The 17,484-nt window shown below is 35.7% G+C and overlaps 1 protein-coding gene across 2 annotated transcripts; it reads left to right on the forward strand.

Annotated features, from left to right (window-relative positions):
- The first annotated feature begins 11,873 nt into the window (after nt 1-11,873).
- Nucleotides 11,874-16,658, forward strand: LOC112738099 (protein tesmin/TSO1-like CXC 5). 2 transcript variants are annotated; one of them, XR_011869613.1, is made up of 10 exons: nt 11,874-12,008; nt 12,455-12,786; nt 13,243-13,350; nt 13,469-13,646; nt 14,039-14,392; nt 14,528-14,628; nt 14,702-14,796; nt 15,337-15,756; nt 15,936-16,219; nt 16,469-16,658. XR_011869613.1 is itself a non-coding variant. In XM_025788393.3 (9 exons), the coding sequence occupies exons 2-9, from the start codon at nt 12,467-12,469 to the stop codon at nt 16,157-16,159; spliced, it is 1,800 nt and encodes a 599-aa protein (XP_025644178.1). In that variant the 5' UTR covers nt 11,874-12,008; nt 12,455-12,466; the 3' UTR covers nt 16,160-16,658. The 2 variants fall into 2 exon arrangements, 1 of the variants encoding a protein (XP_025644178.1); XM_025788393.3 differs by having other exon boundaries at nt 15,936-16,658.
- Nucleotides 16,659-17,484: the final 826 nt, after the last annotated feature.

The following is a 17,484-nucleotide window of genomic DNA, read 5'->3' on the forward strand; positions in this document are numbered from 1 at the left end:
AAAAGCACATTCTCAATCATCCAATAAACCTGATTTACCACCAATTACCACTAGTAATCGTAATTAACACAATCTTTCACTGTTTCAGTACTGCGTCAACCCCAATCCCCGACGGCTGCGACTCCCGACCTATCCCCTCCATCCTCAGTTGTGTTTTCTATCGCTGACGTCAACATTGGTCAGCGCCGGCCGCGCTTTTTGTCAGTGAGCAACACTGGTCTCGACGCCTGCGTCGCTAGCGATTTTATCGGTGAGCAACCCTTGGTACTCGGAATTGTAGTTCGGCGCCACCACTGTGGGTCCTTACGCAGGTCACTCATCGCCGTTCTCATGAAGGCGCGTTGCATTCCCTAGTTGGCCACCAAATGGCCCCTCCGCGTGCTCTGCCTCCACGCTCGCCGCGTTGGACGTCTACGGTGTCGTCGTGTAGCTATTATTCGTTGAACTCGTTGGTTAGTACTTATATTTGTGTTTTGGTTGAATTTAGTATGACTGTAGGATCATGTGGATGGTAGTTGATAAAAGTGTTAATTGATTGTTGGAATTTATGTTGATTCAAAGTGTTACATGATTTTTCAGTTGGACTAGTGCATGTTGCCAGTGAAAGATTTTATTCGTGTCTCTTGCCTGAGTTTTTGTTAGATGTGTCATTGATGGAGGTGTGTTCAGGTAAAATTGATTGACTGTGTCTTTAGTGAATGTGTTTTTTAGTACTTATTTATGTGTATTGTTCGAATTTATTCTAAGTATAAGATCATGTGGGTGATAATTGATGAAATTAACTTTTCTAAGTAGAAGTGTTTTAGTGTTTTAGTTTAAATTTGATTTTTCTGCTCTGCTCCATGATTCAGATTATTTGTCAGTAAATTCATTTATCTGACTTTGTTCAAGTTGTGTTTATTGAAAGTGTTACATGATTTTTTTGTTGGATCAGTTCATGTTGCCTGGTGAAAGATTTTATGCATTTTTCTCTTATCTGACCTTTTTATTAAATGTATCTTTGATGGAGGTGTCTTCGGGTGAACTTACTTGAATGTGACTTGAGTGAATGTGTCTTCTCTCGACTGAATTTAATTGGTTTTATTCAATACTCAATGTTTTTCACTCCATTAATGCAGTTTGCTATTGAATGAATTTATGTTTTGTTATCCTTGTAACTTAGTTCTAGTTGATGGATTTTACATGCAGGACACCTTGAAGGAATATAGGAAGAAAATAATGCTCGATATCATCATGGATCCTAATAATTCGGCCATTAATCAAGCACTGAAGGCCCTCGACAAACGTCCTCAACTTGTTGTGCGACACAATCATCCCAGGAACAAACATAAGGAGGTAAGGACTTCGTTCATAGCACCGAGCACGAAAAGTATGATTTGGTGTGCTAACGGCATACCCAAAAAAAAAAAAAACACTACAAATGAGAGAAACATGAAAAGAAAAAAGTTGCATAGAATATTATTGTTTAACTAGTATTATGATACCCCTCCTGCTGAACAACATTTGTTTCATGTTGATAGTTTCCTTGTGTTACACATATTGATTATTTATTTTGGATTCATATATTCTTATTAGTTGGTGTTTTTGTTTATACTCTTGTGGAATTTTGTTTTCACATGTAAGATCCGTCTATGGTGGTTTTGAATCCTATGTTGGGACATTAATCTTATTAATGGGTGTTTTTGTTCATGCATGTGGCCACGCAGACTGAAAGGTAACTTTTGTTGAATGTGTCTTCAGATGATATGTCTTTTTATGCATGTGTCTTTAAAATGGAGGTGTCTTCTGTTGAATGTTTCTTTCAGGAAGTGTCTTTTTATGTATGTGTCATCTACAGGAGGTGTCTTTTGTGGATATGTCTTCAGAAAGTGTCTTTTATGCATGTGTCTTCCACAGGAGGTGTCTTTTGTGGATGTGTCTTTAGGTGTAGTGTCCTTTTTATAAATGTGTCTCCTACAGGAAGTGTATTTTGTGAATATGTCTTCAGAAAGTGTCTTTTTATGCATGTGTCTTCTCATGGAAGTATCTTTTTGTGGACATGTCTTTAGGAAGTATCTTTTTATGTACGTGTCTTCTAATGGAGGTGTCTTTGTAGATTTATCTTCTTATTCATGTGTCTTTTACATGGAGGTGTTTTTTGTGAACGTGTGTACAACACTATAAGTTGTATAACTAGAGCTGATCCACCTTAAAGTTTGAACCTAAAAAACTTATAATAGTATAATAACATAATATAATAACATGTACTTGTCTAGATTTCAAGTTACAATTTTAAATGCACAGGACTCGCCCATTCTCAATGCTTTATAATTATCAATGTATCACACACAAAAACAATAGTATAGTCCATTAGTTTCCGCTTCATTTTAATACTTGTGGAATTTCAAAAACGTACATAATAAAAAAATAATTATTCTTCATAAATAACCAAAACCGACTAAGTAAACCATCACATAAAAAGTATGTACAACACAGGTAGAGAGTCGTCTAACTATTCCTACATGGAGGTGTCTTTTGATTAGATAATTCTACACAAGAATAGGAAATACTTTTTCAATAAATAATTAAAATTTTGGCAATCTACTACATACATAGATATTGTACTTTTAAGATGCCGCATTTGAAATCTCTACCTGCACCAAAAACAAATTAATGCTATACAAAAATTATATTATGACTCGTTGTTTCTTTCGTTTATTTGTTGTTGGTTGCCTCTAAACAGAACATCAACTCTCAATTGTACAATACATAAAATCCATCTACAATGCAAAAAATATCAATCTAATAAAAAAAACTTTCTATCAACCCAACTTTACATCATAAAACCCAGTACATCAACCCCTCCATTGTACATAAACACAAACAACAACTCATAAGAAACTCTCCAAAGGCTATTTTCGGATGTCGTCTTCTTCTTCTTCTTGTATGTTTTTTACTCTGCAAATGTACAATAACAAGAAAAATCCAAAATCTTTAACAAAAAATCTAAAAAAAAAACACATTTGAAACTTACAAAATAGAAACATTCAAAATATAGAGAAAAAAAAGAAACATGCAAAATAATAGAAGAAGACACATCTGAAACCTCAAAAAACGAAAAATCTACAACTTAAGGGAGTTAGATTACAAACATAAATGAAGTTTAAGCTAGAAATATTCCTGTTTAAGCAACAACACTCATAAGCTTTCCTTAGACAAATTTTGTTCTTCAGTAGATGATAGAAGTTGAAATCTTTCCTAACTAGTCAAGATTTTAATTTATCCACAAAATAAGTCATGACTTTCAACGAGTCAAAATGACTCTACTTATTATTCTCCCATGCATGAACACACACAACAGATTAAAATTCCTAAATTGCAAAATCAGAATCCTACTTATGGGATAGACAATTATTGAAAATTTGGAATTGCCATAACATTGGATTGGAACACCCTCTTTTCTCTTTTCCTCAAACATTTAATGTCAAATAAAATAATAAAAAAATCAATTCTTCAATGCCATTGAGTTAGAATTTACCTGAAAAAACACAACTTCTCCATGGTTGCATTTACTGCAACGAGCCTCCTTAGTGTGTGAAAGAGTTGGGTCTGCAACTAGTAAAAATAATTCCAAAATTCAAACACCATACACATGTGGATTCACATATAAAACCAACAAAAATTCCAAAACCAGTGAATATACTTGATCCTCCAAAATTCAAACATCAAACACATACTTGGACAAATAAAAAATTTGAAGAGGGAGATTGAACCATTGAGTGACTGTACCTGATTCAAATTTGAACTCTGGATGGTGCAACGGCAAGGCAGGACGCGTCACAGCTGCGATGGAGGACGCGTGGTGGATAGGCGGTGAGTGGGAGATTGGCTGCACGCGAAGAAGGGTGGCTGAAGGGGCGCAATGGCAGTGAAGCAGACGTGCGATGCTGGCTGTCTTTTCTGGATGAACCGCGGATGAGGCGGTGGTAACAAATGCAAGGAGACTAGGGTGGAGGCGGGACGAACGAAGCGGCTGCTGTCTTTGGAGAGAGGGCATCGTAGGGGGCTTGGGAGAGAGATTAGGTTTCTGAGAGTGAAAATGAAAATGAAAGAGTAAGTTTTGATTAAATGATGATTATTCAAATTTTATTTTTTAAAAAATATAAAAATAATTATTGATTTATTGTTGTCAAAAGTTGGCAAACTATCTCTTGGTCCCCAATACTTTTTCTTTGCCAAATAACCAAAATTGCTACATGACATTATTAAAAAAGAAAACATGATTTAAATTCAACATAAAAAAAGTTAGTATGAACTTTTATATAATAAAAATAGATAGATTAATTAATGAATGCTTATTAATTGCAAGCTCATAAACATTATTTTTTGTTTAATAAGCATGATAACAGAATAAAAATTATGAAAAAAAAATAAAAGGGTAAAACAAAAAAAACTGGTGAAAGTAGGGTTCAGGGACCGAAACAAGGAAACAAACACACAAAAAAAAAAACAGCTAATCTCCTCTTAATCTAAAAGTGCTAGAAAAATCCATTTCCAAAGAATGTACTATGTTCGTTGGAGGCAATGAACTCCAGGAGGTAAATATTGTCCTTTTTTAGCCATTAGGTCCGTAGCACTATTAGCTTCTCTCAAGGCATGACACCACTCAACTTTCTGCAGGCTTGTTATCAAGTTTTCAACTTCGTTCAAAAGCAGCCTGTACGGGTGACAACCATTAGACAGACTTGAGCAATTTTTCAGAATAATGAGTGAGATTATCAATAATAACATATAAATCTTCAATGGACAAATTAAAGTAATTTACCTCATCTAATTGATCATGACCAGCTATTAGACAGACTTGTGCTTCATATTCGGAGTCTTCATCCTTATCAGAATCATTTTTTAGATCCTCTCATGAAGTCATAAGCACTTTCTTCTTTCTTGAGCTTAGGGAAGTTGAACTTGAAGTGTCTTGCCTCCTTACAGTGATGACAGATGACTTTACTTAGATCCCTTTTTGCTCCTTTGAACTTGATCCCTTGTACTTGCCTTTACTCCTCATTAGCCTTCTCAATCTTCTAGCAAAAAAAAAAAAGACAATTTCATCATCCGAAAAACTATCATTGGAATCATCATCCAATGACTCAACTTTTGATTTTAGGGTCAATCTTTTTCTCTTTGTGTCTTGACTGGTGTGTGTGGTTTCATATACTAGAAGTTTTCCTATCAACTCATCATAGGTTAAAGGTCTCAGGTTGTTGCTCTCAGCCACAACAGTGGCTTTTGTTTCTTACTCTTTTGATAGGCTTCTAAGAACTTTTTTCGCAAGTGTTTGTTCAGTGTGGGTCATACCCATAGCATCCAAGCTGTTTATGATGATTGAGAACCTCTCAAACATCTCATCAATGGTTTCTCCATCCTTCGTGGAAAACATTTCATACTCTTTTCGTAGCATATCGATCATTGTTTTGTTTACTTGTTTGGTACCTTCGTGTGTGACTTAGAGTTTATCTCAAATCTCTTTTGTCATCTTGCATCTAGATACCTTCTGATATTTCTCGAAACTGATAGCACAGTGTATCGAGTTAATGGCTTTTGCATTTAACTCCACCTTCTTCTTGTCTTCATCATTCCATTCAGCTTCTTTCTTTGGAGTCACCATGTATCAGAGCAGGAAAACAAAATCAGAGCAGGAAAGAAGAAGAAGATGACTCAACCATGTATCCTAATTCAATTACCTTGTGCAATGCAACCTATATCCAGTCTCCACCACAACAATAGTAAAATTGTTACTATCTTTTTAAGTATTACATACACCAATTTCCAACAATTCAACCTAACCCTATCAAGGACAAACCAAGCTTCAACATAAGCTTAACTTGGCTAGGTTACCTCTTAGCCTTTTAACACACTAAGTGCTCACCCAACTTAGCAAGGGATACCTCAGATACAAGATACAAAACAGAAATATAACCAAAGGAGATCTGAAATAAATCTTGACTTTTCTCTTCAAGTATCTCTCTTAGCCTTTTCTCTCAATGGCTTTTTTTTTAATGTCTCTTTTATATGCCTTTTTCCTCTGAATAGAAACAAAGAAAGATACAATATACAAACAGAATAATTAATAATAAATCATGAAGGAGATGATGTTGAATAGCTCAAACTCTATACGCTTAACTAGTTTCTGAACTCTCAAATGTTACCATTCATCTTGGCAGAATACTCCATTTTGTGTAGGTGCAATGCTTCCAAGACTTCAAGCTTCAATTTGTGAGGTTTCTCTCTTCTCTGATTTGGGTTCTCCCTCCTGTATCATAACTGAAGTTGATTTTTCTTTCTGTATGGAGTGAGGTTGCCAAGGCTAGGGCTTACTTTTTAAAGTTAGCTCTTTGATTCTTGAACCAGCTGAGGTCTTCACTTTCTTTTCTTTACTCAAACCCAAAAATAGGGATTTAAAATCAGAGGTAAGCAATGTAGCGAGTAGATTGACATCAGCGAGTTCATTGGTAATAGATCCTCAATGGATTTGATAAATCAAAATTATTAATCTAGTGCTTTGGCCCCAAGTTTCAATATTAGCCTTTGATTCACAGCAAATTAAAGTAACCTCCACTTTTTCCATATTACTCAAAATAGTTGTGCAGAGAAGAAAGTGAGATCAACAAGTAATTTACTTGCATGTTTATGGAAATATTTTACCTTTTTCTTCTTGACTTGAACATTTGCTTTTGCTTCAATCTTAATTTGACATAGTCATTAGAGATTGTTTTTTCTTTCTTCCTCTTTGGTACTCAAGAGAAAAGTGTTTTTCTATTCCTTCTTAGTGCCATACCCAAATCATAACATCACCATCAGCTAGAAACTATTCTATCCATGAAGGCATTGGGCTGGTGCTTGCATTTGATGCTTTTGTCTAAGTCTCCATACAATATACTGCTTGCTCTTTATATTGGGCCGCACTAATGATTTTTGACTTGGGCCTGCAACACTTAAACCACTCATAAAAAACACATTTGGGTAATCAACCTAACCAAAGTATGTTTGTCATCACCAAAAATGTTATTATTATTTTCTAAATTCAACAACACTAAATTAAATTTAACAACTATAGTATATAAGTAGATAGAATATTAGTAATTGAGTTAGAAAAAGCCTGCAATACTCCCTAGGAGCACTATATAACTTCAGATCATAACCCATATCATGTCCTCTCTATGTTCCTTCTATTTGGCCACTTGTCACGATCTCTATCATGCCATCACATTTCTACATGTATAGAAAATTTAATACTTCTACACCATACAACTCATCTCATCATTAAATCCATGCTAAAATTAAAAGTAAGACTCGTAATGGATATAGTTTGCTAGTGTAACACCCTACCACACAGAGCTTTACGCCTAGGACGTAAATCAAAGGTGACGAGGCGCTTCGACCTCTAAAAATAAAATACATGCATATAAATATAACAAGGATATTATATCTAGGATCCTTGAAAAGAAGTTAAACGAAATACAAACAGGAAGGCGCACCACTCACAAACGGATAAATGTAGAAAGATAGGTAAGGTCAAACGGAAAAGGATAATGTATATATAAGATCAGAGTTTCCAAAAATACAATTAACAAGCTCTAGGCTCAGCCTGTGAAGCAAAGGCCAACCAGAGTATACATATACATATATATAACCCAAAATATATGATAAAACACCTATTTCTCCAAATCTGCCTCTAAGAGGGACAAAACATAATATATACAAGGTGGAGAATCTATATACATATATACAAGGCATAAAATAAAATACAATAACGCCGAAATAATCAACTTCGCTTGCAGAGGGAACTTCAGATGCTCACCGAGGTGCATCTCGACCTACATCTGAAAAACGACAACATACCGGTTCTCAGCATAGTAATGGTGTCCATATAAATAATATATAAGGTCTCGAAAAAGCCAGAGGCAATCCTAGAAATCCAACACTCAGAATTAAACTTGTGAATAAGCTAAAGTAGTTTTTGGGATTATACTCTAAGGTTTCCAAGTTATAACTCAAATTCTAGCTTAACCCTTCAATTCATGCTTCCTCCAACCCTTCGAACTCCGGTGGAACTACCTTCGTCACTCCTCCGCCAGACAAGAGGCCTCTCAGTTGCATAGACAAACAATACAGGCAAGGAAAACACAAATAGAATGTAGTTACAGCAGGTAGAACATATAGCAAATAAGCATAGTTAATCAAATAGGAAAACCTAAGAATGCACGCTCAAACAAATACATATGATGTATGCCTGTCCTATAGCCGATGAGTCTCATCTGTCAGTTATAAATCCAAACCCGACATGTCCAGTAGCTAACCATGGACAGAACACCAAACATGGAGTAAGTGGGACCAAACTGCAACCTTTGCATCTTACCCGCATACCCGGAGCAGGAGACAACCTCACCACTGCCTCTTACCCAGGCAGTGTTACAGTTCTCGACCCGGAGCTAACGACGACAAAACTCAACCCTTGCATTTTACCCGGAGTCTCGAACTCTCCTAGAGCAAGTGGATAACATCACCGCATCTTACCCGGCTTATTGACTCTTACCCGGAGCAAGTGAAAAAGACCACTGCATCCTACCCGGAGTCATAACACATACCCGGAGCGAATGGACAATGCCACCTCCTCTTACCCGGTCACGTATACCTCGTTACCATTCAATTCATTCACTCAGTCAAATTACAATTCATCAGTATCATCAATATTGCATTATTCTCAAAATTGTCTCATTCATTACTTTCATCATCTCATCAAATCAAATATCCCCTTCTTCAACTCCTCCGATAGCAATTCTATCTTCTTCCACTCACTAACCTTTACTTTGTACCTAAAACCTCACTAATAAGCCTTAAATAGAACTTTTAGAGGTTTGAAAAATTAGAGGAATGATTGATAGTTCAAAAACAATGAATTTTTATCAAAACAGTTATTTCAGAGGTTTACAGGCTTACCGAAAAGGTCAAACGGTCAAAAATAGAGTTTTTGGGTAAAACAGAGTGTTGTGTATATGCATCATTGCTGTGTGTACGCACGCAACAGAATGACGTTCCCTTCTTGTGCGTACGCATCGCTGTGTGCGTAAGCACACTTGCAAAATCCTCAGGGTGTGCATGCGCACACCCCCTTGTGCGTGTGCACGAGCCAAAACGCACTCCCTGTTCTGTGCGTACGCACACTAGTGTGCGTACGTACACACACCAGAATTCCTGGTTTTCTGCAACTTAGAAAAATTTAGTTTTTGGTACATAACTTCCGATATCCATAACTTTCACTACAAAATTCTATTTTTCACAAACTTTATATCGTTATAAAGCTCTTGAAATTATCTTTAATTTGAAATAGATTTCATTCAAATCCAAAATCCGAGGCTCAAGTTATGGATCGGCAAAGTTCATTAAAAATCAAATTTCTTCCAAAAAGTTTAAAACCTCTATTTTCCAACATTTCATCCTCAAACCAAAATTTCTCAACCCAAAACAACCCAAATTCCAACCAAAATCCTTCCATACCCTTATCATCCCCTCTCAACGTATCAATGTCCAATTCTATCAATTTCAATCCAACAAATTCATAATCAACCAACATTATTTATAAATAAACAATTAATTATTATCATTATTCATAATCAACATCAAAACTCATCAACAATCAATGATTCGCCACATTCTCATTATAGGATCAACATTCACATTCAATATCCTCATTAATCATCATCAAATCACCAATCATCAACCCATTTCAAGACAACTCAATATTTTCATTAAAATTACTAACTCATAACATACAAACATGCTTCAACCTATCTTATGGTCATCTAGCCTACGTTTTCACACGACATTATATATTACCTATGAGAAACCAAAATCATACCTTGGTTGATTTCTCCCTAATGCCGAAGCACCACAAATATACCCGTTCCTCAAGTGTCCAAAGCCCCAAAGCCTCTCCAAACAGAATTTCAGCCATCGAGACCCAAATTCAAGCTTTTAATACCACCAATTAGCCTCCAAAAACTCATAATTTCAATCTAATACTATATAAATATCACTAAATCAACATAGGGTTTGTTATACCAACAATTACACAAGGGTTAGATAATTTCCACCTTACCAACGGAGGTTTAGAACAAGATCCGGCAAGTCCACAAAATTAATTTGATCCTAAATTACCAAAATTACACAAAATCTCAACACCAAAGCTCAATAAATTTTGAATTCAAGGGTTGGGCAGCTGGAAATGAGAATGAGGATTACCAACAATTTTGTTCGGTGGGTTTTGTAGAGTTCCACGCAGTGATTGTGTGACCGCAAATAGTGTAGCGATCAGAACTCCGAATCAAAAGTTGTGTGGGTTTGAAACTCAATCAAGGGTTTGGCTATGGCTTCTTCTCCTTCCTTGTGTCTTCAGCGTGAAACCCATATGAATTGGGGAAGAAGAAGAGCTGAAGCTCTTCATTAAAAGGCTATTGGGTTGGGCATTGCGCCCGTTATGGGCCCGGTTCGGTCGGTTTGGCTCGTTTGACCCAATTTTGAGTTAAAATTTTTAAAATTAGTGTCAAAATTCATATTTTAATTATTTTTACCATTCTAACTTATTAAATTTAATTTTTTAATTTTTTTAAATAATAATAAATTTATTAACTCATTATTTACTAATTACTCAAAATTTAAAGAGAGAGTTTAGGTATAACTCCTAACTCTATTTACAAATTTAAATTTTTTTCTTAAATTCAATCTTACTCTATTTACGAATTTAAAATTTTTTAGTTTGAACACTATTTGTACTTTAAAATTCTCCAACTGACTCTATCAACAAAATGTTAATTTATTTTCAATCAAACAAAATATTTAATGTATAATCAATTGTTTGTTTTATTAGAAAACTAGAAATGCACATTCACAATAAAAAACAGAATATTTATATATATTCAATTGCTTATTTTATTAAAAAATTAGAAATGCACATTCACACTCAGAAACAAAATACATTTACATATAATCAATTAAATATTTACCCACGCTAAAAATACAGATTCAATGATATGGGTAAATTGGGTAAGATTAGTACCAAACTCGAACTTTATTCTATCCACAGTTCAATTGCTCCACTTCCAATTTCATAGTAAAGCAGACTATCAATCTTAAACATATTAAGTCGAATAAGGTATCCAAAGAGTTAATATTATGAGATCCAAAACAACCAATTTTTTTATAACTTCTTTCAATTTCAAATTGTTGCAAGATTATCATCGCTCATCTCCCAACTCAAATACAACATTACATCGTCATCGAAAATTATTTATGTATATTAACAACTAAAATGTCTAAGTGGCATGGAATACTTATACATAAGAGTCTTAATTCGAGTCTCTTCTCAATCAATCTACTCCGCAATCATTAAGGGGTCGGATTGTAAACTCCCTCCTGTCAAATTGAAACGGATTGAATAACGGCATATGCAGATGGTAATGCCAGACCTTCCATAATAACCAGGTTTATTTACTGAAATCGATCATAGAAGAGGTCGAGAGCAAGTTTGACCGTAAAAATATTTGCTCTCCGAAGTCAACAATTTTTTCACTGGGACCCCCTCTATTTTAGCGCCAAATACTCTCTCTCTTCTGAACGCGTTTCTCTTTAATCCCGAAGTGAAATTCCCTGTCTTTAACCGCAGCGGTGATACGCATAGCCAGCATCTATCACTGCATCTGCACGAGGGAATTGTACACGTGGCCCATGGAAGGTGGTCGCAACACACGAGTCAATGCTTCTAATGAGGGTTTCGTCGAACGGCTGCAAAGGTGAGATGAGCAATGCTTCTATGAATTTGAACCGAACGATGCATGCTTTAACCAAGGGCCGCACGATGAAGATGGCATGCGGATCCGGCCGTTGAATATTTACAAAAATTGAATTTCAAAAGCTTTGGTAGAGAGAGGGAGCAGAGCAAGCAAGAGGGGAGGGCGAAGCCGAACATCAAAAAGGTCCCTTCACTTCTCTTTCTCTCTCTTTCTCTTTCCATTTCTCATCTCTTGGTTGAGTTGAGTTCAGCTTCATCACTTATCTTCCCCTCTTCTTTGTGCGGTTCCCTCAACCGCTCTCTCAGTCTCTGTCTCTTTCTGTGTGGTTCCTCGGGTTCTGCGTTGCTATCCGGATCCAAGTCACTTGAATTGTGCCCACTATTCTTCGAGCTTGGGGTCTTGGCTACCGAGCTGCTCAATCGCGTGTATTTTTGCGCTTTATTTATTTCTCGAGACTTTGGAATGGGTTTTGGATCTGGAAGTCAGCCAATTTCAGCTGATTTTTGTTGATTCTGAGGGAATCATCGTTGCTCCAACCTCTGCTTTCTTTCTTCTTGATTATCCAAGTATTGAGAAAGGAATTCGGAACTCTCCGTGAATTCTTAACATTTCTAATTTTTTTTTTTTAGTATTTATATGTGATGGGGGAAGGAGAAGGAGGTGATTGCGCTTTGAGAAATGTGGCATCGGATGCACCTACGGTGCCGGTGCTGGTGCCGCCGTCGGATATTCCCGCCAAGAAGCTTGCAAGGCAGCTTGATTTCACCGGCTTAGCCGGGATGCCGGGCGGCGCGCCATTTCCAGAGAACTCGCAGTTGCGGCAGCAACAGCAACAACAGCTTCAGCCGCAAGTGGTGGCACAGTCACAGTCACGGTCACATCCGCAGACAATGACGCAGCCGATGGTAATGATGCCGATGCCGCATCCGCCGCAGGCGCCACGCCTTTCAACGAGGGTTGGGTGAGTACTAACTGTTTTAGTCTTCTGAGTTTTGACAACATGAATTTTGAAATTGCTCTTTTTCTTGCTTTAGTTTAAAACCGAAAAATTGTGGCCTTTGTTACTTCATGTTCATTACTCGCTTTCCCTCCTTCTGGATAGGGTCGGTTCAAAATTATTAGTCAGTCTTTTCCTTAACACCGTTCTCCCTCTATTATTCTTCGCTTCAACTCTATTAACAACTTATTTCTTTGCAAACAATATATTCTTTTATTTCTTTGCCTACTGTAATTTCCATTTCGGTCTCTGTGTTTTTCTGTGGTTGGGAAACCAGATATGAATAATCTAGTAGATAGTGAGGGTTTAATTTATGCCCTTGAGTTCAAATCTTTGCTAATTTAGATTATTTTTCTTTACATGAAAACTTAGCTAAAATGATTTAATCTTCATTCTTCAACCAACATCTATTGTATTCAGTAAATCAGAATCTCCAAAACCAAGATCAAGGACCAATTTTGAAACAAAAGAAGCTACTCCAAAGAAGCAAAAGCAATGCAATTGTAAACACTCAAAGTGCTTAAAGCTGTAAGTATAATCCCCTTTCACTCTCTCTGCTCTTGATATTGCACTGGTGTAGCATATTGGCTAGCTACCAGCGTGCAATCAAAAACTGTGATACTAACATTCAAAGTATCGTGAGCAGATATTGTGAATGTTTTGCATCGGGAATATACTGTGATGGTTGCAACTGTGTAAATTGTTACAACAATGTTGATAATGAAGCAGCCAGACGAGAAGCTGTTGGAGCTACCTTAGAACGTAATCCAAATGCATTTAGGCCAAAGATTGCGAGCAGCCCTCATGGACCACATGACAACAGGGTATGTTGGTTTAACTATTTCAATGGTTAGTGTTGTATGCCATGTTCTTGACTTCTCCCCCCACCCCACCCCCCCCCCCCCCCCCCGGTCTCTAATTATAAGTATTGATTGATGATATGGTCTTTGTTAGAGTCTCACATTGCCCAGAGATAAGACTTGAAAAGCCTTTAAGTTTGGGTATCCTCACCTCATGAGCTAGTCTTTGGAGTTGAGTTAGGCTCACTCAAATATAATGAGATATTGAAACCTATTTTGTATTTGTTATTTGGGCCACCCCAAATGTTATAGGTTTGTATCATAAACTGTGTTGAATTTTTATTTTGTATATTTATTAATTTCTTATGCTCTAAAGTTTTCTTATTTCTCTATTTGTGAACTTCAAAATAATGTAGGAGGATGCTGGCGAAGTTGTTATATTGGGAAAGCACAATAAGGGATGTCATTGTAAAAAGTCTGGCTGCCTCAAGAAGTACTGCGAGTGTTTCCAAGCCAACATTCTTTGTTCCGAAAATTGTAAATGCATGGATTGCAAGAATTTTGAGGGAAGTGAAGAGAGACAAGCATTGTTCCATGGAGATCAAAATATCAACATGACATATATTCAGCAAGCAGCAAATGCTGCAATAACTGGTGCTATCGGTTCCTCTGGCTTTTCATCACCGCCAGTATCAAAGAAAAGAAAAGGTCAGGAACTCTCTTTTGTGCCAACAGCCAAGGATCCATCCATTGGAAAGCTAGGAAAACAGGTAGAACTTTATCATAGTATGAGAAGCAGCAGAGACTTTTTCTTGTTAAAAAAAAATTGAAAAAAAAAAAGAAGTTGCTCTCGAATTTTATATACTTACAACCTTATAACTAAATATTTTCTTAATGTTCACCAGGCAAACCATGTCAAAGGTCCTTTACCCTCCTCCTCCTTTTCTCCTGCCCCTAGTACTCATGTTGGAACTGCAACATTAGGTCCTTCAAAATTTATATACCGGTAGGGATAGTTATATTCATGAATGAAGATGCTTGTAATCAATTTAGTTGTTAACTTAGATTTTTTTTTGAAGGTCTGTATTGGCAGACATACTACAACCAGAGCACTTGAAGGAGCTTTGTTCAGTCCTAGTGCTACTATCTGGACAAGCCGCGAAGACAGTAACAGGTAACTTGTCATTTAAGTCACGATACTAATTTTCCTGACAGGTTTGGAAAGACCATTGTATTTTCTTTCATCTTTTTTGTGTGTAGATTGGTAGTAAATTTGAAGAGGAATCTCTTCACTTTCCTTCTAGAAGTCGGAGTAGTTCCATATAATCAGTTAGCATCAATTATATATGGGGCCAAATCTGTGTTTACAAATTGAATTTTGTTAAAATGGTTGCTCTAAATTCAACTACAACTGAATAACAAAAGGTTTTTAATCACAAGGGGTTCAGAATGTCTATTCACCACCCTCAATTGCCAAATAAAAACAGCAAGATAACTGGTTCTGTTATTTACTGAAAATTTCAGTAGTAAATTCACCAGTAAATATGGTCCCCGATATTATTATATGTAGACTTTGAACTAAAGTTTGTGGGCTAGAGCGTGCTAAGTTTCTGCTCAATTGGTGCTTCTTGTTATTTACCAAATAATATGAGAATGGTCAATGCAAATTATTGATTAATTTCCTCTCACCAACTACCGTTATTATTTTAACCAGACCAGAAAAATATAATGCACAAACATATAGAAGATCAGACAGAAACTTCCCTTGCTTCTTCAACTCAACAACAGTTACCAAGCCAAAAGGGAACTAATGTTGAGAAAGCTACGTCTGGTGATTGTTCAAGTGAGAACCGAATAGATAAGGTCAGCCCAGATAATTCTAGTTCAGACGGTGTTGGTGTCCTCAAAGGGAGGCCAATGTCTCCTGGAACTTTAGCATTAATGTGCGATGAGCATGATACAATGTTTATGACTGCTGTCTCTCCTAGTGAGCCAATTTCTCACACTTGTAACATATCTTCTCAATTGCCTTGTGGACAAAAAATGACTGAGTTATATGCAGAGCAAGAAAAGATTGTTTTGACAAAGTTCAGAGATTTTCTTAATAGAGTTATCACTATGGGAGAAATAAATGGTAAGTTAATATTAGGGAAAAAGGAATTATTAACTTATTGTGGTGGAGACTATTGAAATATTCTAATTTTCTGAAGTGGAGAATATATATTCATATTAATTTATAGATTGAATATTATCTCTGTTTTTCATTACCTATTTTTATCGTTAGAAGTGGCTAATCTAAATTCCCATGAACAGAAACAAAATATTCTTCATTAGCCAGAAGTGAATTGGAGAGTCATAGGGACCCAGTGGTCAATGGCACTGAAAATGCTAGAACTGAGACAGTAGATGAAGGAGCCACTAAAATTGGTGTTGCCAAAGCTGTTGTTCATCCTCTGGCGACAAGTAGGAATTTGACTAATTCAATATCTTTGGTCCATAGTAATCTTGTTCCTGAAAATGGTGAAAAAGAGGTATGAAAGGAATCTAACTTACAAGGATGAAGGATGTTCAGAAAATACCATTAGAAGTATTTTGAGGTATGCTAGAACTTGTGTAATATAAAGTTAATGTCATTCTTCTTTTTCTAACTTAGCTTTGTAGGACTGTAGGTGTCAAGCATACAGGCAGGCCATTGATTTTTAACCAGAATCAATTTTTGTTTTTATCAATTTCTTTATTTTCTTATCCATTCATATATATCTGAATTAATTATTTAATTAGAATCAATATAGCTTGTGAATTCCAGACTTTTAATTTCATATTTAACTTATTTGTTTTCATTTTAGGGCTTTTCTGGGCTTTGTTCATTTGTTATTGTTCAAATATTAGAGCCTTACAGTTTGGCCTACAGCACACTATAAGTGCGGTTTTGTTACGTACAGTTCAACAACTGATCTTGTATTATCTATTTTGTTTCATATAATTATGTAGTTGTATTCTCTGAACTCAAGATATAAAATGATGTATTGCCTACAATCCTTGCATTTAAATTTTAGCTATGCACTCCTACAATAACTGACTACCTAGAGTCGCTGACCTCTTATTTCTTATTTCTTTCCTTAAAAAAATAAATTATTGAAATCGACCAACCTTCAAATATTTACCTAGGAACAAGTTACTGAGATTTTTTACTCAATTGCGGGATATGTAATAAGAGGGAAAAATTCTTCTGACATGTCGACTACTTTTAGAATATTTCTAAAGTTTATGCTAACTTTAATTGTTTCACTTGTATTCTTTAGCCTTTAGGGGTCTGATTGTTATGCTTCACTAATTTTTTTAGATAATTGTGTATTTAGTTATATATTACTGATAATTTACTAATAAGTAATAACTGTTCGAGTGAAAAAATGATATATCTAAAACATAATGTTTCTGAAAATATATTATACAGTATTATTATTGTTGGAGCAATAGACATATACATATTTCATTATTACTCAACACTATATATCAATTTTCACCAACAACATTAGTTCATTCATTTTTTTTACAATTTATATCAGTTTTTAACTTTTCAATAGCAGTATTAATTTTAGTTATTGACCCTTTATATTAAATGAAGGGATTCACACTTGCGAATTTTTTTTTTTTCCTTGTAATTTGATTTTATCTAAATAAGGATGATAATAGCAGTATAAATCATAGTGATTAACCTACCATTTTAAGTGAGGGGGACATATTTGTCATTTTAACTGCTTATCAGATATTAGTCATATTACCATGATTCTGAAAATTGAATTAGACGGGTTAGTTCAATTGAATTAACCGAAAATTGGTCTTCTAACTGACTCAGTGATAA

This window comes from Arachis hypogaea, chromosome 13, assembly GCF_003086295.3.
Source record: "Arachis hypogaea cultivar Tifrunner chromosome 13, arahy.Tifrunner.gnm2.J5K5, whole genome shotgun sequence".
Classification (NCBI taxonomy): Eukaryota; Viridiplantae; Streptophyta; class Magnoliopsida; order Fabales; family Fabaceae; genus Arachis; species Arachis hypogaea.

Bases quoted from the DNA above. Each gene is read 5' to 3' on its own strand.
- LOC112738099 (XM_025788393.3), top strand. From the start codon at position 12,467: ATGGGGGAAGGAGAAGGAGGTGATTGCGCTTTGAGAAATGTGGCATCG. The intron at 12,787-13,242 runs GTGAGTACTAAC...TATTGTATTCAG, and splicing joins CGCCTTTCAACGAGGGTTGG to TAAATCAGAATCTCCAAAAC. The intron at 13,351-13,468 runs GTAAGTATAATC...TATCGTGAGCAG, and splicing joins CACTCAAAGTGCTTAAAGCT to ATATTGTGAATGTTTTGCAT.